The following is a 26053-nucleotide window of genomic DNA, read 5'->3' on the forward strand; positions in this document are numbered from 1 at the left end:
AAATGTGGTTAAGCACTTAATTAGTAGAATTCTTCATTAGTAGAATTAAGCTAAACTATTTTTTATAAAACTTATTTTCATTAATATGCTCTTCATCACATTTGTTTGGACTAATTTCTTTGGCTTTCTGAATGAAATATTAAACACTCATTTTATTCAGAGTTCAGAATTTATTCTTCAGGAGGAACCTAATCTAGTAAAGAAGACTCAGTCTTGAATATATGATCTTCCTTTGACTTCTGGTGATTGATGCTGCCCAAAATTTTGGGGGTACATTAATCTTGAAAGTGCTGACATGGATTTCTTGTAGATCCTCCTTAAAAATGTCCCAGGTGATGAGCTCCATTTCTGTAGTGATCATGTGGAATTGCCAGGAAAAGCAGTAGATAAAGTGACGAACTCAAGGGCTTGTCTTCAACAGATTAGTAACGTGAACCCCAGGGTCCTTCATGCTGTCTTAGTGCTTGTGTGGAAAGTGAAAAGAAAAGACACGACCCCTGTTTCCTTCACTTTCTTCAAGTCTCTTTCGTGAATAGGTTCCTTTTTGCCACATTCATATGGTAATCCCTTCTGCTCTAGTGAGCAGTAGCCTCTGATTTCTAGGTCAATAAATGTCATTCACGCTGAGAAGAGTAACATAAACAGAGTGGACTAAGAGCCTAGTAAGCCTGCATATATTTCATTATGTGCATCAGAACAACTCACCAAGGGAGAGTATTGCAAATGGAACCAAAGGTAACACACCTCAAGGTGCACCTGGATGTTGACCATCTGGCATGAATTGGATTAATACAGGATTTCCCTAAGGTGACCTTGCAAGGACTTTGACACAGCTCTTACAGATTTTCTTGCAGTGTGTTTGTTTCTTTCTTTCAATATTTATGTAAAGTGTTTTTCCTCACTCTTATGTATTTTTCTTTATCTTTGGGCTCTTCTCTTCCCCCTTCTAACAAATAATAGTTATTTGCACCTTTTCCTTCTCCAGGATAAGACCACCAGGCCAATGTCTTTACCTGTATGCTCTCTGCTTAGGAACTGCCACTTAGAAGCAGTTCAAAAATTTTCCCACTTATATCTTCATAAAGCACTGTTTGTTTTGTTTTTTTTACAGTACTTTTTTTTCCTTTGTAGAATTCACTCGAGAAGTAACAGACACACAGATGCCACTTGTTGCTCCAGTCATTCTTCCAGAGATGTATAAGATCTTCACGATGGCCGAGGTATGAAATCTCAGCTCCAAGATCACAGCGAATAAGAGCTGCTCAGGTTCTGGTCAGCCTCCACATCACATGTGGGAAACTGTTGTGTTTGCTGCCTCTCCCCGAACTTGAAGACCAGAACTGACAGAGGTCTGAATCTGGATTAACCTTAGATCTTTCACTTAAATTGTGAGGGCCAGGGCGCCTGGGTGGCTCAGTGGGTTAAGCCGCTGCCTTCTGCTCAGGTCGTGATCTCAGGGTCCTGGGATCGAGTCCCGCATCAGGCTTTCTGCTCAGCAGGGAGCCTGCTTCCTCCTCTCTCTCTCTCTCTACCTGCCTCTCTGCCTACTTGTGATCTCTCTCTGTCAAATAAATAAATAAAATCTTAAAAAAAAAATTGTGAGGGTCAGCCTTTGATGAGAGAATGAAATAGCATCTGCATTGTTTCCTCACATATTTCCTGCCCCATATGCAATATAAGTAAACTCTGAGTACCTAAAGGGTAATGTTTTAACCTCCTACTCTCTCTGCCAGTAGCCAAGAGTCTGTCTTTTGAAAGAAATACATTGACTGTATTGAGATTTCAAGTAGCACCCATTCTAATATATTTTTAATCAAATAGCCCACAGAAGCCTACATATAAGGCTAATCCCACTGAGTTCTAACATTCTGCTGGCTTTTATTCTCTGGATTAGAGAAGTCTGTCCTGGGTATGAGTAGATGATGTTACCCTTCTCTAGGGAATCCAGTCCCATGTCAGCACTGAGAAGTCATAGTTTTTCTTCTAGTTACAGATAAGCAGACACAGACACATCTGTCTCATGGCTACGCTGTGACTTTTCACAGGTGTATGGTATTCGAACCCGTTCCCGAGCTGTGGAGATTTTTACCACTTGTGCCCACATGATCTGTAACATGGAGGAACTGGAAAAGGTAAGGAGGCCTTTGGGTCAGTAACAGACTTCATGCTTAAAAATCTCTATGCCTTCCATCAGAGGCATAGCAGTGACTAACTTCATTTTAGTAGAACCACAGTGCACCCTGATTTAATGAGTTATAGATGCATTTAGCATTTTGATTACATTTTTCATTTGTATATAGTTTAGTTTCCTTTTGTGTGAGCCTTATATCTTAACCATATCCTGCATCTTTTCATATGAGCCATCTCTCAGAACTTCACCACTCCCTTACGGCCCTCTCACATGAGACAGAGCTAGCTGAAAAACGCCAACCCTGTCATTCAGAAGCAGTTTTGAAAAGTTAGTCTTGGGGTGCCTGGGTGGCTCACTCGTTAAGCACCTGCCTTTGGCTCAGATCATGATCTCAAGGTCCTGGGATCAAGCCCCGCATCAGGCTCCCTGCTCAGTGGGCAGCGTGCTTCTCCCTCACCCACTCCCCCTGCTTGTGTTCCCTCTCTCACTATGTCTCTGTCAAATAAATAAATAAAATCTTAAAAAAAAAAAAAAAGTTAGTCTTACATATAATGGCTTTTAAGGAGGCCATGGTGAGGAACTGCAGGTGTTGGAGATGGAAACCTGAAATCTTGGGTAACACCTCCAGTGACTTAATGGCTGCACTCTTCTGATTGGAATCCGAGCTGGAAGAAATATTGAGATGCCTCAGATCTGTGTTTCGGAGTTTGATATGTGTATTGAAACCATTGATTAATGGTATATCCAGTACTGACTTTGGTTTCTGTTGTCAGGGTGCAGCCAAAGTACTGATCTTTCCTGTGGTGCAGCAGTTCACAGAGGCCTTTGTTCAGGCCCTCCAGATACCAGATGGCCCCACATCCGACAGTGGGTTTAAGATGGAAGTCCTAAAGGTAAACATTTACTACCATTGAGATAGTTGGAATTTCAGAAGGTGGTCTGAAATCCTTGGTTTTTCCTCCTATATCACCTGTAACTCTTAGATCTTTTTCTTTGTAATTTCTCAGGCAGTGACAGCCCTGGTGAAAAACTTCCCAAAGCACATGGTGTCCTCCATGCAGCAGATTCTGCCTATTGTTTGGAACACCCTAACTGAGAGTGCAGCTTTATATCCTTTTCAGAAAGCTTCAGGGACCTGCTACCACCCATAATCGGGAATCTAGCATTAGGTCTTGCATTCATGTGGTTCCATTTTTTTTAAATGAGTTTTTTAAAGTATCTACTCTTAGGGTTGGAATGTTATGCATTCCCTTGTAGAATACATGTAAAGCAGACTCCAAATTCTGTTTCTTTACTCTTCATCATACTTATGTGAGGACAGAAGTAAATTACACAGAGGAAGTTGAAGATCCTGTGGATTCTGATGGTATGTAGTTTATCTGATCTTGACAGATATGCCACATAGGAAAGGAAAAAGACAAAGAAAAACAGTAACGTAGAGGCTTCGCTCTCTTAAGTGAGTTTTCTAATTGAGTTTCCTTTTAGTATATTAGATGTGGGAAAATGGGACACTGAAAATCTTTAATCTGTTCCTCAGGCATTTGCATAAATCTCATAAAATAGAATTTCTGAGTTGGAAGACCCACCTCAAAGGCCATCTCATCCAGCCTACTTCTTTCTGGCAGATGATGATACTTTCATTTCTGTTTTAATATTTTTAGTTTTTCAAATAAAAAATAGACTTGCTGGAAAATATATTTAGTGTTTCTGATTCTTGAAAAACCAAAGAATATTTAATATTCTCAAAGTTCCTTTCTTTGACTCCTTAGCTCCCCCTCTTCTGTTCCCTTGGGAATAATAATCAGCAAGTACTTGAAATACTCATTAATTTACAAAGATAATGTAGTTCATTTCTAGCAGATGTGCTTTCCTTTTGCCTTCTTGTCATTAAAATCTTCTCTTGTGTATTTCCTGTAGGTGAAGTCCTGGGCTTTGAAAATCTCGTCTTTAGCATTTTTGAGTTTGTCCATGCTCTCCTAGAAAATAGCAAATTCAAAAGCACTGTTAAGAAAGCCTTGCCTGAGTTGATTTACTATATAATCCTGTATATGCAGATCACTGAGGAGCAGGTAAATGATATTTGGGGAACAGTTACCAGCTTGTTTTGGGAAAGTACAACTTGAATGTGAAATCTAGGTCAAGGGAACAATTTTTATTTCTAAAAATTGACCCTAGAAGAGTAACTTCATGTGAAGTTCTGGGAAAGCTTTGATATCTTTTTATTGCCATAATTTCTGGGTGTTGTGGTTTTATTAACTCTGCTATCAGGTAGTTAGACTCTGAGAATACTTTCACCTCCATAGTACCACTAACCAAAGACTCTGGTCTCTGGAAGAACTTAGTCCTTTTCTGTAAATACTGACACATAGAGATCATTAGCTTGGTTGGTGGATCATTAGACCAGAATAGAGCATTTAAAAAAAGATAAAATAATGTTTCCTCTCTTATATAAACAGTACAAGAATCAACATAATTTCCACACTAAATATTCCATAAGACCTAATATATTTAGAAAGTAGATCTGTCAGAAATAACAGCTGATGAAAGGTAGCAGAGAACTAGTAATCAGCCACATTCTAAAATAGTGTCTACTAGAGAGGAATAACTTTTGCTGCTTACCTTGATAAAGGATTACCTTGATAAAGGATTTGCTTGTCTACATCCAAAAGAAAAGACTTTGAGGCTAGAGTTCCGTTCAAGATAAAAACAAAAGGTTGAAATCTTCTGCTGTGTGTGGATGAAAAAAGAGAACATAGAAACTAGGTTGGCAGCCTCACAAAGACCTAACCGCATAATCCTTTCAGATTAAAGTATGGACAGCCAACCCCCAACAGTTTGTGGAAGATGAGGATGATGACACTTTTTCCTATACAGTTAGGATTGCAGCTCAAGACCTATTGCTGGTAAGTGGGTTCCCTTGATACTTAACCAGAAAACCCTAATCAGTCACTTGAGTGTTCCCTCTTCTTCCTAGGTATCTAACCCAAGTTGATCAGTGTTACTGAGTGACTGTATCTCAGAGTTCTTTGAGGATAACAAAAGAAAGTCTCAAAGGAAGTTTGAGACTCAGGAATTCCAAAGTCATTGCTACTGGTTTTGGTTTATAAGGAAATAATAGATGTAAAAATTGTACAAAGGATAAAGTGTTCTAATGAGTAAGGGTTGTTGAATCAGGAACACTCAGTTTAGTCCACTCTTAAGCCAGAATTTGTAGCACAAACCAGATGTTGGCAAACTTTTTTAAAAAATTAGATTGCTGAGAGAACATCCAAACATCTGCTATTTTCTTTGGCCCTGACTAGAACATAGAGTTTTCTCTAGGCTTAAGTTCTGTGAAGAAGCTGCCTCTTGCTGTGTTGGGTCAGAGGTTTGTTCTCATTATTAGCGAACATTTCTTATTGTCCTTCAGTATTTCTGAGGCACCTGGGAAAGATCACATTAAGTTCCCATTTGTAGATTAGCCTTATTTTTTCTACAGTCACACTCCAAGAGAATAAATAACCTGACCCATTGTCATCCGAAGCTTAGTCTATTACAGCTCGCTTACACTCTACTCAGTCTAGCCATTGGGAGCTTTACATTTTGTTAGTTTTCCAGTGCCTAGGCACTGCAGAAATATAAATATTACTCTAATTCCATTAAAGATCCTGAACTAAGAGAGGTTGTATTTTTAATACACCTCATCAGAGTTTAGAATGTATACGTGAAAGAGTTTGAACCACTGAGTTTGGAGTTAAGTTTTCAGTTTGCAATTAAAATGCGTTAATTCAGGACACCTGAGTGGCTCAGTTGGTTGAATGTCTGCCTACGGCTAAGGTCATGATCCCAGGGTGCTGGGATCAAGTTCTACATCCGCTCCTTGCTCACCCAGAGCCTGCTTCTCCCTCTGCCTGCCACTCCCCCCTGCTTTTGCACACATGCTTGCTGGCTCGCTCTCTCCCTCTCTCTGGCAACTAAATAAAATCTTTTAAAAAAAAAAAAAAGTGGGTTTAATGCACAAACAGGTTTATTAGCCCCTCCCCTCTCTCCCTAGGCTGTGGCCACTGATTTCCAGAATGAGAGTGCAGCAGCCCTGGCTGCTGCAGCCACTCGGCATTTACAAGAAGCTGAGCAAACCAAAAACAGCGGTACCGAACACTGGTAAGAGTGAGCAGCAGATGCTTAACTTAGGAACATATTCTGGGCATCAGATCTGAGACAATCAAATCCTTGCTTTGAATCATGTGTTTTGAAGCAGTTTTTCCCAACCTTCAATAATTGGTTACAATGCTTTTATTTTACCCTTTAATTTAAAAAGTCTTGGAGGGAAGGACTTTAACTTTGTTTTTAATTAGAGAAATCTGTTTATCTAAATGTCACTGTTTTCAGCTCTAGATTTAGGTAGGAAGGACAGAAAATGGGCTTTTTGGGTCAGATTGTGCTGAAATGCCCTTTCAGGTTTTTCCTTCCCTCAGGTGTTTATCATTTTGGCAGTGTAGTTTGTTTTACCAGACTGTGGTATCGCTTTCTCAGGTGGAAGATACACGAGGCATGTATGCTTGCCCTTGGCTCAGTGAAGTCCATCATCACGGACAGTGTGAAGAATGGCAGGATCCATTTTGACATGCATGGGTTCCTGACCAATGTCATCCTTGCAGACCTCAACCTTTCAGGTATGTTTCAGCACAATGCCAGGATTCTCGAAGATACTTAAACCTGTCATCATCTCGGTTACGTTGTTCACTTAGATAGGTAAACCAGTTATTCATGTGTCCTTTGGGTAAAAAGTCTTTCTACACACTAGAGCTTGAACTCATCTGAACCACTAAAACAGCCTAGAGACCTTGGCTCAGCTTTACCAACTAAGAAATAATTGCCACATTCATAATTTTTCCACTCTGTTCACATTTCCTTCCAAGTCACTGCTTATATTTATGGCTGGTTTTAGCATTTGAATAGGATGCAAATTTGGTTACTGTACCTTGAGAACTTTGGCTTGAGTTTTGTCATTATTAAGTCCAAAATACCTTCAGGCGGTTTGTGTCAGGCTCATTCTTCCTGTTTGTTTCCTGTCATTTTTCTCAAACTTTATTCCTGGCCAATATCCAAATAATTAAAATGTTCCATTCTCAAGTCCATGTTAATTACTTGTCTTAAAAAAAAAAAAAGTTGGCTCTACTATATTAGACTTGGAGTTCTCCAGCAATGCAGAACAGTAGCTAAGAATTACCATTTCTCTATTTAACATCTTCGGCTATGTTGCTTCTGCCCATGCTATGCCTTATTCTCTTCCTTAGACCCATCCACCCCCACCCTCATTACAAAAGGCCATCTTTGCTTTCTCCAAGTACATAAATCATAGGACATTTGGCATTATTTGCTCCATTCCCAATCCATTCACATGCCTCTCACTCATAGACTAGCCCTTTGAATAGCCGAAGCCATTTGAAAACATTCTGCTCTGGGGCACCTGGGTGGCTCAGTGGGTTAAGCCTCTGCCTTCAGCTCAGGTCATGATCTTGGGGTCCTGGGATTGAGCCCCACATCAGGCTCTCTGCTAGGCAGGGAGCCTGCTTCCCCCTCTCTCTCTGCCTTCCTCTCTGCCTACTTGTGATCTCTCTCTCTGTCAAGTAAATAAATAAAATCTGACTTTAAAGAGGTAATCTGTTATAGACTATCTCATAATGTCACTTCCATTCTCTGACTCACAAAATTAAAATGGTTGAACATCCAGAGCTCAGGCCCATTGGGAATATCCTTTTTCACTCTGCACTTATACTGGTGAATGTTTTCTTTCTCATACTAGACTGCAAGGTTTCTGAAGGTAGAAATCATGATGCTTGTATTCCACAGTGCCTTGCATGTAATAGGCATTTCATAATTATGTGTTGAATGAAAGTGTTGAAATTTCTTAAGCCCATCAATATATTTTTTGTAGAATTTACCCTAGTAAAGAACCTTCAAAAATTCATGGAGACTTAAGAATATTTATAATTGAGACTGGGGCAAAGTTTAATATATAGCATTTATTATCCTGCCAATAGCTCGAAGCTTTTCTGCATCAGCCATTCTCAAACTTTCTGGTGTCAGGCCCCTTTACACTTAAAAATTACTAGTGATTTAAAGAGTTTTTCTGTGAATTTTATGTGTCAATATTTAGCATATTGGAAATTGAAACTGAGAAGTTTTGGGGCACCTGGGTGGCTCAGATGGTTAAGTATCTTTTGATTTTGGCTCAGGTCATGATCTCCGGTCATGAAACTAAGCCCCAAATCGGGCTCTGCACTGGGTGTGGAGTCTGCTTAAGATTCTCTCCCTCTCCCTCTGCCTCCCCCACTCTAAAATGAGTAAATAAATAAATCTGAGAAGTTTGTAAAATATAGGAAATGCTAACATACATTTCATTAGCTGTCAGAGCCATGGTGCACACATCAGATCACCTCTGCAAAACTCCATTGTATACTTAAGAAAGAATGAGAATGAAAGAGATGGATCATAACTGGGTATCACTATGAAAGTTTCAACTTTGGGACTCCCAGGAGTCTCTGGGCCATACTTTGAGTACTTCTGTATGATGGAAATTTGTATGTGATTATCTGACTGGCAAAGGTTGTTATGTTCTGTTCAATAATTCTCAACAACTACATGTTTACGAGTGACTAAGGTAGGCCCCGTGATAAGCTTATTAAGTACAGACTCTGTCTTCAAGCAGCTTATAGTAGGGGGAGGGTAGACATCGTCACACTGGTCGCTGAATAACCAACAAAATATGTAAGAATATATAAGAAAGCTAAAGACTAGCACAGAGATAGTTAGGATTACTTCAGCCTAAGAGATCAGTTGTATGATGCAAGTAGAGGTGAATGTGTTGGCTTATATACAAGGCACAGAAATGGCAAGGTAAGATGCGAGTTGCTGGGACGTGTATGTGCTTGAGTTCAGAGTCCATAAAAGGAAATCATCGATAATGCTAAAGCTACTGATCATAGGGGGTCTTGACTATAATGCTTAGCTAAAATGGTCTTTACTTGGTAGACTATGAATTTATTGACAGGTACTAAGTAAAACAGTGATAGCTATAATTTATATTGGCTTCAGTAGTGATCCAGGAATAGGAAAAACTGGCAATGGAGACATTTAGAGGACTAACTAGTGGTGCCGGTAAAGGATAATGAGAGGTAGGGATGGGAATGAAGGAGGTAAGTCTTTTTAGCCTAAGAATATTCAAAGATCTGCTTTGCAACAAATAGTGAAAAGCAAAACTGGGAAAATGCATTCTGTACCATAGGTCGAACATTTGCTTTTATCTGATAAGATCATCCTTTTTCCTTATTTGAGTTGTGTATATTGTGTAGTATCCAGTTACTGTAACAAGTTGAGGATGGAGGTGGAAAAGGAGGAAGGGCAAATAACGGAGACTTTCATTGTCCAACCCCTAATTGCTCTCTCTTCCTCCCAGTGTCTCCTTTTCTCTTGGGCCGGGCACTTTGGGCTGCCAGTCGGTTCACTGTTGCTATGTCCCCTGAATTGATCCAGCAGTTTCTACAGGCAACAGTTAGTGGTCTTCATGAGACACAACCCCCATCAGTTCGAATTTCTGCCGTGAGAGCCATCTGGGGGTGAGTACACCACCTTAGGGTGATAAGAGAAAATTCCTCAGAGTAGAAGTCCCAAACAGCATTTGGCCAGTGGATTATGTTGCTTGGAAATTTCTGATGAAAATCTCCTACCAAATGGCAAATGAATCATATCAAAAAAACATATCAAAAACATGGCTTCTACGCATGGGTTTGGATTTATGGCAGGCTCGTCCCCCCTGGGCCTCTCATAGTGCCCCATGCCAGAGCAAACTGTGGCCCTGAACCATTGCCTGGCCTCTGTGCCGTAGGCTGCAGGCACTGAAGTGGGTCACACAGTGAAAAGAGAAAACAGGAAAAAAAAGAAAGAACTTGGCTTCTTTGAGTCCCAGTAGCTCTTGTTCCCTTTCGTTCCTCATTCCTTGAAAGTTCACTCCAGCTCTGGAAACATCTAGATCAACTCCCTTTCTTAGAAAGGTGAAGACTTGAGAGATAAATAACTTGCATAGGATGGTACAGTGAAGAATTACAGAAACACTGGCACCTGGGTGTCTCTGTTAAGTGTCTGCCTTCGGCTCGGGTCATAGACCCAGGGTCCAGGTATCGAGCCCCACGTCAGGCTCCCTGCTCAGCTAGAAGCCTGCTTCTCCCTCTCCCCCTGTTCCCTCTCTTGCTGTGTCTCTCTCTGTCAAATAAATAAATAAAAACTTGGGGGAAAAAAAAGAAAGAAAAGGAATTATAGAAGCAGGATTAGAGCCTCAGGTCATTTTGTTGATTGATTTCTCTGTTTTAGAGACTAAATTTGGGATAACAAGGCTTAGAAACACTGCTTGTTTTTTCCCAGTTTTATCTCCCCTTTTCACAGCTAATATAATACTAGTGACTCAACTAGTCATTTATTTATATTCCTACCAAGATCAGAGGGAGTATTGTTGTTTTAAGAAATATTTTAATGTCCAAACTTAAGAGTCTCAGTTGAATCCTAAAAACTACCTAAAATCCTAAAAATATAAAATTCATCTTCTACCTACTGGTACTCTCGTCTTACCTTTTGAAACAGAGATGCAGATGCTGGGATTATTATGTATGTCTTTAGAAAGCATTAAGGAGAAATAATGTATGCAGGATGGCTGAATAAGATGCCCCTCACTTGTCTCCCTCCCTCAACAATAACTTGGCATCTATTGATGGACAACAGTGCCTTTGTGGGAGCTTTGAGATCCAGAGAGGAGTCTGAAACCCCACTGCTGTCCAAGAACAAGGAGAGCCATTTTGAGAAGTCAGGCTCACACCCAGTGGCTGATGTATCAACCCTAGTCCTGGCTATAGCCCCAGACACAGCTCCATGTCCTTAAGGGTTGGCTCCAGCCCCATTTGGCTTGGATTCTATCACCAGCATCACACATCAAGTACCTGGGAGAATCTTACCTAGCAGTGTGTTGGAGATTAGAAATACAGACCTCAGTCCCAGCTGCAAACCCTGAAGTAGTCCATGAACTGGCTTTACCCAATCTCAGCTGTGGTCCAGGGACCCCTGGAAAACACAGATTTAGACAATCACATAAGGATGAGAGAGCGTTTGCGGCAGTCCAGGAGTCCAGCAGAGAGATTCCAGCACAGCCCTGGAGCCAAAGCAGCCCAAGACTAGACACTTTTAAAGACTGCGAGAAGCAACCATTACTTCAAATGTGAAGACAACAGTGCAAGAAAGACTTCAAGGAACATGAAAAATCAAGGAAACGTGACACCAAAAAAGGTGTAATTTTTGAAATGAAAAAATGTAATTTTTGAAATGAAAAAGTAATTTTCCAGTAACTGACCCCAAACACAGAGACGTGTGATATACCTGATAAAGAATCCAAAATAGCTGTTTTAAGGAGCTCAGCTATAAGAAAACACAAAAAACCAGTGAAATCAAAAAAACAATATATAAAAAAAAATGAGAAGTTCAACAGAGAAATAGAAATCATGAAAAAGAACCAAGCGGAAATCCTAGAGATGAAGAATACAATGAATGAAATTTTAAAAAGCAACAGAGACCATCGAAAGCAGAACAACTCAAGAGGAAGAAAAAACCTGTGAACTAGAGGGGCGCCTGGGTCGCTCAGTGGGTTAAAGCGTCTGCTTTCGGCTCAGGTCATGATCCCAGGGTCCTGGGATCGAGCCCCGCATTGGGCTATCTGCTCTGCGGAGAGCCTGCTTCCTCCTCTCTCTCTCTCTCTCTCTCTCTCTCTCTCTCTCTCTGCCTGCCTCTCTGCCTACTTGTGATCTCTGTCAAGTAAATAAATAAAATCTTTAAAAAAAAAAAAAAAACCCTGTGAACTAGAAGACAGGACCTTTGAAATTTTCCACTCAAGGAGGGCAAAGAATAAGGAATGAAAAGGAATGAAGAAAACCTGTGTGAACTTGAGGATACCAGTAGGAGAAACCATCTGTGATTTATTGGAGCTCCGGAAGGAGAAAAGAGGGAGAAGGGAGCAGAAAGCTTCGTTAAAAGAAAATGTCTGAGAACATCCCAAATCTAAAGAGAGATTATACATCCCAAGTTCATGAAGCTAAAATTTCAATTCAAAGTGATCTTCTCCAACATCCATTATAATAAAACTACCATTAGTTTAAAAAAAAAAAAAAAAAACCCTGTCTAAAATAAGATGGTTTTTAAAGCAGCAAGAGAAAAATATTTCTCTCATTTTTATGAGCTGACTTTGCAGCAGAAACCTTGCAGGGCAGGAGGAAGTGCTGAAACAAAGAACTGTCAACCAAGAGTATGCAGCAAAGATGTCCTTCAAGAATGAAGGCAAGACAAAGTCTCTCCAGCAAAGCTGAGGCAATTCTTCACCACTAGACCTACCTTACAAGAGGTGCTGAAAGGGATTCTTCAAACTGAACTGAAATTAATATGAAATATACAACACAGGTAAAGATAAGTGTGTAATAAAAGTCAGAATACTCTAATACTGTTATCTGGCAGTGTGTTAACCACTTAACGCTAAAGGTTAAGGGACAAAAGTATTGAAAATAATTAGCTAAATAATTTGTTAATGAATATACAATACAAAAAGTTAAATTGTGACATCAAAAACATAAGAGAGTGAATAAAGAGTAGAGCTTTTGTATAAAGTTATCAGTGTGAAATAAGCTGTTACATCTGTAAATGTTTTATGTAGGCCTCCCAGTAACCACAGAGCAAAAATCTGTAATAGACAACAGAATCAAAGCATTCCACTATGGGAAATCATAAATTCAAAAAGAGAGCAAGAAAGGAAAAAAGGAACAAGGGAACTACAGAAGAGCCAGAAAACAGTAAGGTGGCATTAATAAGTCCTTACTGATCAAAAAAAAATTTTTGTTAATTTCTTTAAAATTTTTTGGGAGGGGGAGGTAGGCTCCATGCCTAGTGTGGAGCCAGCCCAGTGCACTGCTTGAACTCATGACCCTGAGATCAAAACCTAAGCAGAGATAAAGAGTCATAGGCTTAACTGACTAAACCATCCAGGTGCCTCTCAAAAATACTTGTAAGTGGATTTAACTCTCTAATCAAGGGACACCTAGGTGGCTCAGTTGGTTAAGCATCTGCTTTCAGCTCAGGTCATGATCTCAGGGTCCTGGGATCGAGCCTGGCATCAGCATCGGGCTCCCTGCTCAGTAGGGAGTCTGCTTCTCTTTCTCCTTCTGCCCCCCCTTATGCTCTCTCTCTCAAATAAATAAATAAAATCTTTATTAAAAAAATAAATCTCTAATCAAAAGTCAAGAGTAGCCAAATGGATTTTTTAAAAACGACCCAACTTATGTGCTGCCTTTAGGAGCCTCACTTCAGGACACATGCTCAAATTGAGTGATGGAAGAGCTATTCCATGCAAGTAGAAACCAGAACAGAATAAGGGTAGCTATGTTTTTATCATATAAAATAGACTTTCGCTCAGAAGCTGTACAAGAGATAGAAAGAAAGTCATTGTTTAATGATAAAGGGGTCAATTCAACAAAAAGATACAGCATTTGTAAATATATATACATTTGACATTGAAACACCTAAGTATATTAAGCAAATACTGACATCTGAAGGGAAAAATAGACAATAATACAGTAATACTAGGGGACTTTAATAACCCACTTTCAACAATGGATAGGTTATCCAAACAGAAATCAGTAAGGATATACTGAACTTGAATTATACTTTTGACTAAATGGACCTAATACACATAAAAGAACGTCTTTTCCAACAGCACAAGTATAGACCTCAAGCATGCACAGAACATCCTCCAGGAAAGGTCATGTGTTAGGTCACAAAACAAGTCCTAGCAAACTTAAGATTGAAATCATACCAACTATCTTTTCCAAACACAGTGAAATAACACTAGAAATTAATTACAGGAGGAGAACTAGAAAATACACAAATATGTTAAAATTAACAAACTCCTAAATAATCAATGGAAAAAGAAATCAAAAGAAAAACAGAAAAGATATCTTGAAATAAAAATGGAAACGTAACATACCAAGACTTAAGGGATGCAGCAAAACCAGTTTTATTTTATTTTTTTAATTTTTAATTTTTATTTTTTTCTCACCACCCCCGCTCAGCAAAACCAGTTTTAGGAGAGAAGTTTATATGTAGAGATAAGTCTCTACATTAAGAAAAGAAAAAAAAATATCTCAAACAACTTAACTTTACATCTCAGGAACTAGAAAAAGAACAATAAATTAAGCCCAAAGTTAATAATAAGAAGATTGAGCAAAAATAAATAGAGACCAGGAAAACCATAGAAAAAACCAAATAACCTTAAGAGCTCTGTGTCTTGAAAACACAAAACTGACAAACTAGTTAGGCTAAAAAGAAACGAGAGAAGGCTCAAATATAAAATCAGAAATGACAGGGTGCCTGGGTGGCTCAGTGGGTTAACGCCTCTGCCTTTAGCTCAGGTCATGATCCCAGGGTCCTGGGATCGAGCCCCCCATCAGGCTCTCTGCTCAGCGGGGAGCCTGCTTCCCTTCCTGTTTCTCTACCTGCCTCTCTGCCTGCTTGTGATCTCTGTCAAATAAATAAATAAAATCTTAAAAAAAAAAAAATCAGAAATGAGAAGCACCCGGGTGGCTCAGTCAGTTAAGCCCCTGACTCTTGGTTTTAGCTCAGGTCATGATCTCAGGGTCATGAGATTGAGACCCAAGTTGGGCTCTTCTCTCATCAGGGGAGTCTGCTTGAGGATTCTCTCTGTCCCCCTCCCTCTGTCCCTCAAGGCCCTGCTTGCACATATGTGTGCATCCTCTCTCTCTAAATAAATAAATAAATAAGTCTTTTTTAAAAACCAGAAATGAAAGAGGAGACATTATAATTGATATCACAAAAATGCAAAGGATCATAAGAGACTACTATGAATGCCAACAAATTGGATAACCTAGAAGAAATTCCTAGAAACTATATACAGCTTGTCAAGACTGAATTGTGAAAAATAGATAATCTGAACAGACATTAACAAGTTAAGGATATTGGATCAGTAATCAAAAACTTCCCATAAAAGAAAAGTCCAGGACCAGATGATTTCACTGTAAATTCTACCAAACATTTAAAGAACTAATACAAACCTTGCTCCGACTTTCCCAAAAAACTAAATGCCAAACTCATTTTATAAAGCCAGCATTTACCTAATACCAAAACCAGACAAAGACAGTGCAAGAAAAGAAAACTATAGGCTAATATCCCTGATGAATATAGATGCAGAAAGCCTCAACATAATAGGAGAAAACCAAATTCAACTGTACATTTAAAGGATCACAGCTGTGATCAAGTGGGATTTATCCCTGAAATACAAGGATGGTTCAGCATATGTAAACCAATCAGTGTGATATACCAGTTAATAAAATGAAAGATAAAAATGATAGGATTATATCAGTAGATTCAGTAAAAGCATTTGACAAAATTCAGTATCCATTGATGATAAACACAGTGAGTATAGTGGGAACACACCTTAACACAATAGAGACCAACTATGATAGACCCACAGCTAACATCACGTTTTTCATTTAAGACCAAGAATAAGGGGCACCTGGGTGGCTCGGTGGGTTAACGCCTCTACCTTCAGCTCAGGTCATGATCCCAGGGTCCTGGGATCGAGCACCCCATTGGGCTCTCTGCTCAGCGGGGAGCCTGCTTCCCTTCCTCTCTCTCTGCCTGCCTCTCTGCCTCCTTGTGATCTCTGTCTGTTAAATAAATAAATAAAATCTTTAAAAAAAAATGACCAAGAATAAGACAAGGATGTCCACTATTACCATTCCTATTCCACATAGTAATGGAAGTTTCCAGATTGGAAAGGAAGACATAAACTTGTCTCTTTGCAGTTGACATGGTATTATATATAGAAAAACCTTAAAAACTCCACTGAAACATTGCTAGAACTATTTCAGTAAATTTACAGGATGCAAGATACACAAAAATCAGTTGTAGTTCTAATAATGAACTTTGAGAAAATTATTAAAACAATACTATTTATAATTGCATCAAGAACAATAAAATACCAAGAATAAATTTAACCAAGTAGGTGGAAGCTCTGTAAACTGAAGAGGTCCCTGGGTGGCTCAGTCAGTTAAGCATCCTACTTCAGCTTGGGTCATGATCTCAAGGTCCTGGGGCTAAACAAGGAACGTGCTTATCCCCTGCCCCTCCCCCCATTCATGCGTTTACGTGCATACACTCTCTCTCTGAAATAATGAAATATTTTATTTAAAAAAAAGATCTGTACACTGATAACTGATATCTGTATACCGTATAAGATACTGAGGAAAGAAATTAAAGAAAACACAAATAAGGGCGCCTGGGTGGCTCAGTGGGTTAAGCCGCTGCCTTCAGCTCGGGTCATGATCTCCGGGTCCTGGGATCGAGTCCCGCATCGGGCTCTCTGCTCAGCGGGGAGCCTGCTTCCTCCTCTCTCTCTCTGCCTGCCTCTCTGCCCACTTGTGATCTCTCTCTGTCAAATAAATAAATAAAATCTTTAAAAAAAAGAAAACACAAATAAGATGCTCATGAATTAGAAGAATTAATGTTATTAAAATTTTCACTCCTGAAAACAATCTATAGATTCAGTGCAATTCCTATTAAAACTTCCAGTGGCAGACAGTCTTAAAATTTGTATGGAATCAGAAAAGATCTTGAATGGTCAAAACAGTCTTGAGAAAAACAAAACTGGAGGCTTCATACTCCCTGATTTCAAACTATATTACAAAACTATAGTAGTAATCAAAACAATATGGTATTTTCATAAAATAGATACGTAGATCAGTGGAACAGAATGCAGAGCCTGGAAATAAACCCACACATAAATGTCAATTAATTTACAGCAAAGGAGCCAAAAGTATATAGTGGGGGAAATGTAGTCTCTTCAATGAATGGTGTTGGGAAAACTGGTGAGCCATATGCAAAAGAGTGAAACTGAACCCTTATTCTTATACCATACACCAAAGTTAACTCAGAATGGATTAAAAATTTGAACACAAGACCTAAAACCATGAAACTTCTAGAAGAAAACATAGAAGTTAAGATCTGTGGTATTGGTTTTGGCAGTGGCTTTTTGAGTTTGACACTAAGGACAAAGGCAACAAAAGCAAAAAAATAAATAAGTGGAACTACATCAAGCTGAAAAGCTTTTACATAGCCAAGGAAGCCATCTACAAAATGAAAGGCAACCATCAAAATGGGAGAAACTATTTGTAAAACATATTAGTAAGGGATTGATGTTCTAAATATATTTTTTAAAAACTCAAAAGCAAATGAAACAATCAAGTTAAAAAATGGCACAGGGGGCACCTGGGTGGCTCAGTGGGTTAAAGCCTCTGCCTTCGGCTCAGGTCATGATCTCAGGGTCCTGGGATCAAGCCCCGCATTGGGCTCTCTGCTCGGCAGGGAGCCTGCTTCCCCCACTCTCTCTGCCTGCCTGCCTCTGCCTACTTCTGATCTGTCAAATAAATAAATAAAAATCTTTAAAAAAAAAAAAATGGCACAGGAACTGAATACAGACTTTTTACCAAAGAAGACCTGTAAGTGGCCAACAGTTAAGTGAAAAAAGGTGCTTAACATCTCTAATTATCAGAGAAATGCAAATCAAAACCACAATGAGATAACACCTCACACGTGTTAGAATGGCTTGTCATCCAAAACAAGTGTATTGTTATCCAAAATAACAAGTGTTGATAAGGATGTGGAGAAAAGGGAACCCTTGTACACTGTTGGTAGGAATGTATATTGATTGGTAAAGCAGTATATGAAAAGCAGTTTGGGGGTTCCTCAAAAATTTTAAGTAGAATTACCATTTCTTTTAACAATCCCACTTTGGGGTAAATATCCAAAGGACATGAAAACAGGATCTAAAAGAGATCACACTCCCGTGTTCATTGCTTGTTATTTACAGTAGCCAACATATGGGAACAACCCAAGCGTGTGTCAGCAGATGAAGGGATAGAGATGTGGCGTACATGCGCACTGGAGTATTATTTAGCTGTGAGAAGGAAGGAGCTCCTGCCATTGGCAGCAGCAGGAATGGATCGTAAAGGTATCATGCAAAGTGAAAAAAGCCACACAGACAAATACTGCATGGTATTATTTATATCTAGAACTAAAAATAGAAGTCATTCTCATTTAAAAAGAAAGCAGTGGGGTTACCTGGGTGGCTCAGTCAGTTAAGTGTCAGACTCTTGATTTCAGTTTGGGTCACAATCTCAGGGTCTTGGGATCGAGCCCTTTTACGGGCTCTGGGCTTAGTGCAGAGTCTGCATGTCCCTCTCGCTCTGCTTCTCCAACCACTCATGCTCATTCTGTCTGTCTCTCTGTCTCAAATAAATAAAATCTTTTAAAAAGTGGCTGTTAGAGGGTGGGGCTGTAGAGAGAGGTTGATAAAAGGATACACATACTCTCTGAGATGATCAGAGGATCTAATACAAAACTGATGATATTTGATAACACTGTTGTATAACTGAAATTTTCTAAAAGAATAGAACCTAAATTTTCTCACACACACAAAAATGTATGATGTGTTGGTTGCGTTAACAAATGAGATGAGGAGGAACTTCAACAGTGTAGGTGTACATCAATACCATATGACCGCAGTGTACACTTTAATTATCTTACAATGGTATATGTACTTATACCTCAATAAAGCTGAAAAAAATCAAGTTAAAAAATTTAAGTTGATTTGTTTGTAAAGTTACATTTTATAATCAGAAAAAAATGTGAAGAGAACTTAAAATAATGTTAAGTCTCTGACTACATGGGCACTAATTTACTTGAAAGATGAAGCAAACTTCTGAAAAGGTGACAAAAGCTTTGCACACCAGGAAAATGGACAATTATACATGTTTATAAAATGTTATATAATGTATCAAGGGCTGGATCCCTTGACCACATCTGTGGATCCCAGGTTAGAAACTGTCTATGAAGGGATCCTAGCTATTCTTTTCTTCACAGCCAAGATTTTCCAGTTGGTCATTTCCCTATTCAGTTTCCCACCCAGTTACAATCTGGCTTCTGTCCTTATCACATTACTGAAACTGTTCTTTCTGATGTCACTCGCAGACTTTTATCGCCATCATACCACTTTGCTTTTCTTTTGCCCTGGTTTTAATGTATTCTTCCATGTCATAATTATGTATCATTGCAAACTGCCCAAAATCATTTCTGAAACAAGATACTGGTCAACAGATGCTCCTACTTGTGTCACATTTCTCAAATCATAGTTAATGCCAGCTTTTCTCCAGAGCTCTAAATTAATGTATCTGCTACTTATCAATACCAGGGCGGATGTATCTTTAAGTATCTAAAGAGAAACACTTCTGCTACTAAGCTTACTGTTGACCCCCTCCAAGCCTGCCCTACCTGTATTCTCTGTTTTAGTAGAAGAAATCGGGACTTTTTTTTTTTTTTTTTTTTTTTTTAAAGGAATTAGTACCTTTAGATCTTACGCTTGAAGAGATTTTGTATCCCCTGTTTTAGTAAAAGTGGAGATCCCAGATCTCTCCCTTTCCGGTCTTGGTTCCTTCGCCTTTCATCTCTTCTCTCCTACCACTACTAGCCTAGCTTGTATTCTCGACTTCTTGTGTCTAAATTGCTGCTGTCACTTCCTAATAGATGTCTCTGCTCCAGCCTCTATTCCAGCAGTCTGTAGTATTTTAGCTGTATAACTGTTCTTTCTAAAACAGAAACCTGAGGGGCACCTGGGTGGCTCAGTGGGTTAAAGCCTCTGCCTTCTGCTCAGGTCATGATCCCAGGGTCCTGGGATCGAGCCCTGCATCGGGCTCTCTGATCAGCAGGGAGCCTGCTTCCTTCTCTCTCTCTGCCTGTCTCTTTGCCTACTTGTGATAAATAAATAAAATCTTCATTAAAAAAACTAAAAAAGTAGTAAAACAGACACCTGATATTTCTGCTCCTGTAAGTGAAATTCTCATGGTCCCAGTTGTGCTCTTCAAACTGAGATACAGGTATCCTGGTATGCCAGGTGACATATGAAGCCACAGTATAAATCTATGGCATCTTCCTGGGGTTTCAGTGTTGCTTGAAGACTTTGGGGGAGGGCAAAGAAGGTATTAGGAATCATTTGTTTAAAAAAAAAAAAAAAAAAAAGGTTTGAGATACACTGGCTTCCAGAATAGTCTCACCTTCTTTAGTGTGGCATACAAGATCCCATATGATCTAAGCAGATGATGCGATCTCTGTGATCTACCAGACTGTATAGTTTCAGGTTCATCAGAAGAACAGTAACTGTAAATCCTTAGAGTGGAGAAGCAGAGGGAAGTAGGTAGAGCAGAGTTGAGTACCAGTAGAGAGAAGGGCGCAAAACCTAGTCTAAGGCATTGAGAGCTCGCCAAGGCCAGATGACAGTTTAGCTCTTAAGGAAAAGTTAGATCCAGAGCAAGGTAGAATTGAAAACCAAGATGTTATGCACCAAAAAATAAAAACTACGGGGCTCCTGGGTGGCTCACTTGGTTGAGTGTCCAACTCATGATTTCTGCTCAGGTCATGATCTCATGGGTTGTGGGATCTGCTTGTTCCTCTCCCTCTGTTCCTCCCTCCACTCGCTTGCTCGCTCGCTCTCTCTTTCTCTCTCAAATAAGTAAATAAGTATTTTTTTAAAAGTCTGTGGACAAATCTGAGAGATCAAAGCCCACAGTTTCACTGTTCATTATGGACCTTTGAACCCAGCATCAGACACAAGTAACATGGTTATAAGCCACTTAAAAAAATTAGGAAAAACCATTTATTGAGTACCTGCAGAGTGCCTTGTTTCTGTACTAGATTCTTTTAACATAGAGAAGCAGCGTTTTTATTGACTTTTATTGCCATTCTGAAGATAAACAATAGTACAGACTTAAACAGTATAATTATATTCCACTGGACATGGTAGGTAGCATTCAGTAAATATTGAATAAGAGGTAAGTTAAAACTATGTATAGAAAACTTTAAACCCTACAGGTAGTATACAAATTTTAGTACACAATTTTCTGTTTTACACAGATACTACACAAATTTATTATTGCATAGAATGGCTATTCAAATTGATCTCATTTTAGGATGCAAAATACTCCAAAAAGTACAGAATTTGTACAACATGAAAGTTATATATTCTCTTACTAATTAACAGTTATGCTAGAAAAGATGTTAAAAACTGTCTAACTATTGGGATGCTTGGGTGACTTAGTCAGTTAAGCATCTGCCTTCAGCTCAGATCATGATCCCAGAGTCCTGGGATTGAGTCCTGCATCAGACTCCTTGCTCCCCAGGGAGCCTCCTTCTCCCTCTGCCTGCCACTCCCCCTCCCTGTGCTCTCTGTCTCGAACAAATAAACAAATAAAATCTTTAAAACAAAACAATACAAAAAAGAACCTGTAACTATTAGGGGGGACCTGGGTGGCTTAGTTGAGCATCTCTCTCTCTCTCTCTTTTTTTTTTTTAAAGATTTTATTTATCTGACAGAGCACAAGCAGGCAGAGGAAAGAGAGAAGGAGGCATTGCACCAAGCAGAGAGATTGAAGTGGGGCTTAATTCTAGGACCCTGGGATCATGACCTAAGCAGAAGGCATGTGCTTAACCAATGAGCCCCTGAGGCACCCCTACTCAAAGATTTATTTATTGATTGATTGATGGGTTGATTGGAGAGAAAAAGCACAAATGGGAGAGCCAGATGGATAGAGAATCCAGAGTGATTTTGCACAGAGCCCAGAGCCCAGTGCAGGGCCCGATCTCATGCCCCTGAGATCACTAGCTGAGCTAAAATCAGGGAGTCAGATGCTCAACCGACTGAGCCATTCAGAGTATTTCCCCAATCCTGTTTGTGTTTTGTTTGGGATTTTTTTTTAAGATTTATTTAAGACTCTTGGGGCGCCTGGGTGGCTCAGAGGGTCCAGCCTCTGCCTTCAGCTCAGTCATGGTCTCAGGGTCCTGGGATCGAGCCCCACATGGGGCTCTCTGCTCAGTGGGGAGTCTGCTTCTCTCTCTGCCTACTTGTGATCTCTCTCTCTCTCTCTGTGTGTGTCAAATAAATAAAATCTTTTTTTTTTAAATGACATCAGGGGCACCTGGGTGGTTCAGTGGGTTAAAGCCTCTGCCTTCTGCTCAGGTCATGATCTTAGGGTCCCGGGATCGAGCCCCACATCGGGCTGTCTGCTCAGCAGGGAGCCTACTTCCTTTCCTCTCTCTTTCTGCCTGCTTCTCTGCCTCCTTGTGATCTCTGTCAAATAAATAAGTAAAATCTTTTAAAAAATAAAATGTTTTAAAATGACATCAGACTCTTGGGGCACCTGGGTGGCTCAGTGGGTTAAAGCCTCTGCCTTCGGCTCAGGTCATGATCCCAGGGTCCTGGGATCGAGCCCCGAATCGGGCTCTCTGCTGAGCAGGGAGCCTGCTTCCCCCTCTCTCTGTCTGCCTGTCTCTCTGCCTACTTGTGATCTCTGTCTATCAAATAAATAAAAATTTTTTTTAATAAATAAAAATGATATCAGACTCTTGATTTTGGCTCAGGTCATGGGATCGAGCCTTTCATTAGACTCTGTGCTCAGCAGGAAGTCTGCTTCTCCTTGTCCCTCTGCTCTTCCCCCCACACACACTCTCTCAAATAAACAAATTTTTAAAATCTTTTAAAAAAAACCTGTTAACTATTTGAAAAATAACAGGAATATCTATCAAAATCAGAAGGATGTGATTATAGCAGTAATCCAAGGAATTATAAAGCATTTAATTAACATCTTACTAATTTGAATATAATGATATGACAGAGTGGGAGAGGGATGAAAGTTTAAAACAGCAAAAAATCAAAGCAGAAATAAATTCACTTAGAGATGGTGGTGCTGATGTTTACAAAATATGCCCCAGAAAGGTGTGAAAACTAACTCTGCAAGTAGCTTCATAAAGCTACACATACAAATGCTGTAATCTGTGATACCAACTAGAAAAAACAGGAGTTAAAAGTTCCACTTGTGAGTAATGCTTTCTTCTCTCTCTCTCTTTCTCTCCCTGTAGTTATTGTGACCAACTGAAAGTCTCAGAGAGTACCCACGTGCTTCAGCCTTTCCTCCCCAGTATCCTGGATGGCTTAATTCACCTAGCAGCCCAGTTCAGCTCAGAGGTCCTCAACCTGGTGATGGAGACCCTGTGCATCGTCTGTACAGTAGACCCAGAGTTCACAGCAAGCATGGAAAGCAAAATCTGCCCCTTCACCATCGCCATTTTCCTGAAGTACAGTAACGGTATGCCCCTGGGACTGTGTGCGGATGAGGGACACCAAAGGAAAGGTGGTGCCTGGTGAATTTAGGTGAAACTTTTCCCTGGGTCTCGTGGTCTTAAGCATCGTAAGCAAAGAAAGGCTTTCACTCAGCAAAGAGGTGATCCCGTACTGGAGCTAGAAGAACACCAAAAAGTGGAGTAGGTGTTCTGTCACTCTCACCTGCAGTCAGAACTGGGGAAAAAGACAAATAAAGGGTTAGCAGGCAAGAGGTACAGTTCAGAACTAAATCCCCTAAAAGAAGGGGCCTACAGCTATCATGTAGAAAATGAGATACTGAAGAAAGACCTGTGCAAATGGTTATGAACAATGGAGGTCATCACATGGCTTTTGTAGTAGCAAAAATTTAGAAGTAATAAAAAAAATTAGTTACATTTATTATATCCGTAAAGTGAAATACCGTGCAGCCTCTAAACATCAAACTTGAAAGGAATGGTTAAAGCCGTGGGAAAGTGCTCACATTCTAAGAAGAGAATAGGAGGTTTTCCAAACTGCATAGAGTATAACCCCAAGTTTTGGGTTTGTTTTAGACAAGAATTAATTTATAGATATGTACATAGAAAAAGAACCAGAAGAAAATACATCAAAGTGTTAAGGTAGGTCTCTCTAGGTTGTGGAACTCCAGGTGTTTTCTTCCCTTGAATACTTTCCTACATTTTGACTTTTTCAGTAGTGAGTGTGCATTAGTAACAGCACTTCACTTGTGTAATGCTTCATTACCAGAAAAAAATATTGAGGATATTTGTTTTTATCTACCTATAGATAGAGGTAGGAGTTACACAATATGATATCATACTAAACGTTTTATTTGATTGGCTTTTTCACTTAAAATGTGTCCTGAAGGGACACCTGGGTGGCTCAGTCAGTTAAGCATCTGCCTTTGGCTCAGGTCATAATCCCAGGTTCTGGGATTGAGTCCTGCAGTATTGGGCAGTTTGCTAAGCAGAGAGCTTGCTTCTCCCTCTGCCTTTCACTCCCCCTGCTTCTGCTCTTCTCTGACAAAATAAATAAACAAACTCTTAAAAAAAAAAAAAAAAAAAAGTGTCCTGAAGAGGTTTCCATGTTGCACTCCTAGATACCTCTCATTCTTCTCAGCCGTCACGTGATATTCCCTAAAATGGCTATAGCATAATCTGCTGGTTCTGTTAATGCACATCTAGAATGTTCACAGTTTTTTTCAAAGCAATAGTGCAGTGATACTTTCTATTTTTTCTTGCTCGATATAGGAAGAAATGTTTCTTAAATAGGTGAAGTAGGTCAAGCCAAAGTTTCATTTCTTCACAAGGCTCTGCCTTGTGAGGGTTTTGCCTTTTGCTTTGGAAATGCTTTGGAAGTTCTTTTTTCTCTCATGACTAACCCCTGGGAGATGTATATGATTCCTCTTCAACACAGGAGAGCCTGGCAATGAGTGTTTTGGCAACCTTTGAAAGTTTCATGGTCTTCTTAACAAAGTATCAATGGGGATTTTTTTTTTTTCCTTAAGTGTTTGGTTTTGTAATCCAGGTTTCACAAGAATAAAAGTCATTAAAGATTTGCCCCGGAAAAAGAGCTGGGTTTCATTTTAGGAGTAGCTATTCCAGGCCAATTTCTGACTTAATGAAACCATGTATCCTCTGGCTCTTGGAGAGCTAGCTTCTCTCCTATTTCAGGGTATTCATACAGCCTCACTAGGTCCCAGGTATATGACGTATAAGCAGAGCAGAAGTTGTTAACTTAGATGAGGGCCAAGCAACAGGCATCATTAAGCCAGAAGCACAATCAGACCATTGGGTGGGGGGGATTCTGTGTGCCTTATCCACTTCAGATCCTGTCGTCGCCTCGCTGGCCCAGGATATCTTCAAGGAGCTGTCCCAGATTGAAGCCTGCCAGGGCCCAATGCAGATGAGGCTGATTCCCACTCTTGTGAGCATAATGCAGGCCCCACCAGACAAGATCCCTGCAGGGCTGTGTGCGGTAAGTGCTTACAGGGCACCGATGTGGGTGGAGATTTAAGAAAAAGAGCGGGCTCAGGCTCTTCCCATATCACCTGTACATCCCACCTAGCTGATGGGAAGCCGGTGGCATTAGAGATTCGTAGGGTGATTTTCCTGGGCTACTTTGCCCACAGGACAGTGGGAGGCTGTCCTGATTCTTGAGGCTTTGGCGACCTGGCTCTTCTGGTTCCTGAGTTGCCCTTGGTGAATTGAACAGTGCTGTTATTAGACAGTGCCACTGAGTATGTCACCAGACTGTCTGTCCACTCCACTGCCATATACCATCCACCCCCATATCTAAGCAAGCAGCGAGCTAGCGGGAGGAGGCTAAGAGCACTCTCCACTAGCTGATTACTCCTTTCCTTCAGAAACTTTACTTGGTGAAAGTTAATGCGCTTTCTTTGGGTTGCTATGTTGTGTCCATGCAATAAGGATCTTGGATGTTGGGCACCCTTGACCCCCACCCTAGGAGCAGTTCTGATTTTTTTTCTCCCCCACTTCTCTCCTTCAGACGGCCATTGATATCCTGACCACAGTAGTACGGAATACAAAGCCTCCCCTTTCCCAGCTACTCATCTGCCAAGCTTTCCCTGCTGTGGCACAGTGCACCCTTCACACAGATGACAACGCCACCATGCAGGT

The 26053-nt window shown here is 40.1% G+C and overlaps 1 protein-coding gene and 1 non-coding gene across 3 annotated transcripts in view; both read left to right on the forward strand.

Moving 5' to 3' along the window:
• Nucleotides 1-26053, forward strand: part of IPO9 (importin 9) — a 56570-nt gene that overhangs the window by 25318 nt on the left and 5199 nt on the right. For both annotated transcript variants that reach the window (XM_059145429.1, XM_059145430.1), the window contains exons 5-17: nucleotides 1132-1220; nucleotides 2046-2132; nucleotides 2905-3024; nucleotides 3139-3239; nucleotides 3439-3497; nucleotides 4049-4200; nucleotides 4936-5034; nucleotides 6165-6271; nucleotides 6644-6783; nucleotides 9570-9729; nucleotides 23177-23403; nucleotides 25243-25391; nucleotides 25923-26051. In XM_059145429.1, coding sequence (XP_059001412.1) covers nucleotides 1132-1220; nucleotides 2046-2132; nucleotides 2905-3024; nucleotides 3139-3239; nucleotides 3439-3497; nucleotides 4049-4200; nucleotides 4936-5034; nucleotides 6165-6271; nucleotides 6644-6783; nucleotides 9570-9729; nucleotides 23177-23403; nucleotides 25243-25391; nucleotides 25923-26051 — 1619 coding nt within the window. The remainder of the gene's footprint in view (nucleotides 1-1131; nucleotides 1221-2045; nucleotides 2133-2904; nucleotides 3025-3138; nucleotides 3240-3438; nucleotides 3498-4048; nucleotides 4201-4935; nucleotides 5035-6164; nucleotides 6272-6643; nucleotides 6784-9569; nucleotides 9730-23176; nucleotides 23404-25242; nucleotides 25392-25922; nucleotides 26052-26053) is intronic.
• LOC131815413 (small nucleolar RNA SNORA42/SNORA80 family) lies at nucleotides 9893-10028 on the forward strand. Its single transcript, XR_009347723.1, has one exon. It is a non-coding gene; the product is annotated as a small nucleolar RNA SNORA42/SNORA80 family (small nucleolar RNA).

The sequence above is a fragment of the Mustela lutreola genome, chromosome 14, assembly GCF_030435805.1.
Source record: "Mustela lutreola isolate mMusLut2 chromosome 14, mMusLut2.pri, whole genome shotgun sequence".
In the NCBI taxonomy this organism is placed as follows: Eukaryota; Metazoa; Chordata; class Mammalia; order Carnivora; family Mustelidae; genus Mustela; species Mustela lutreola.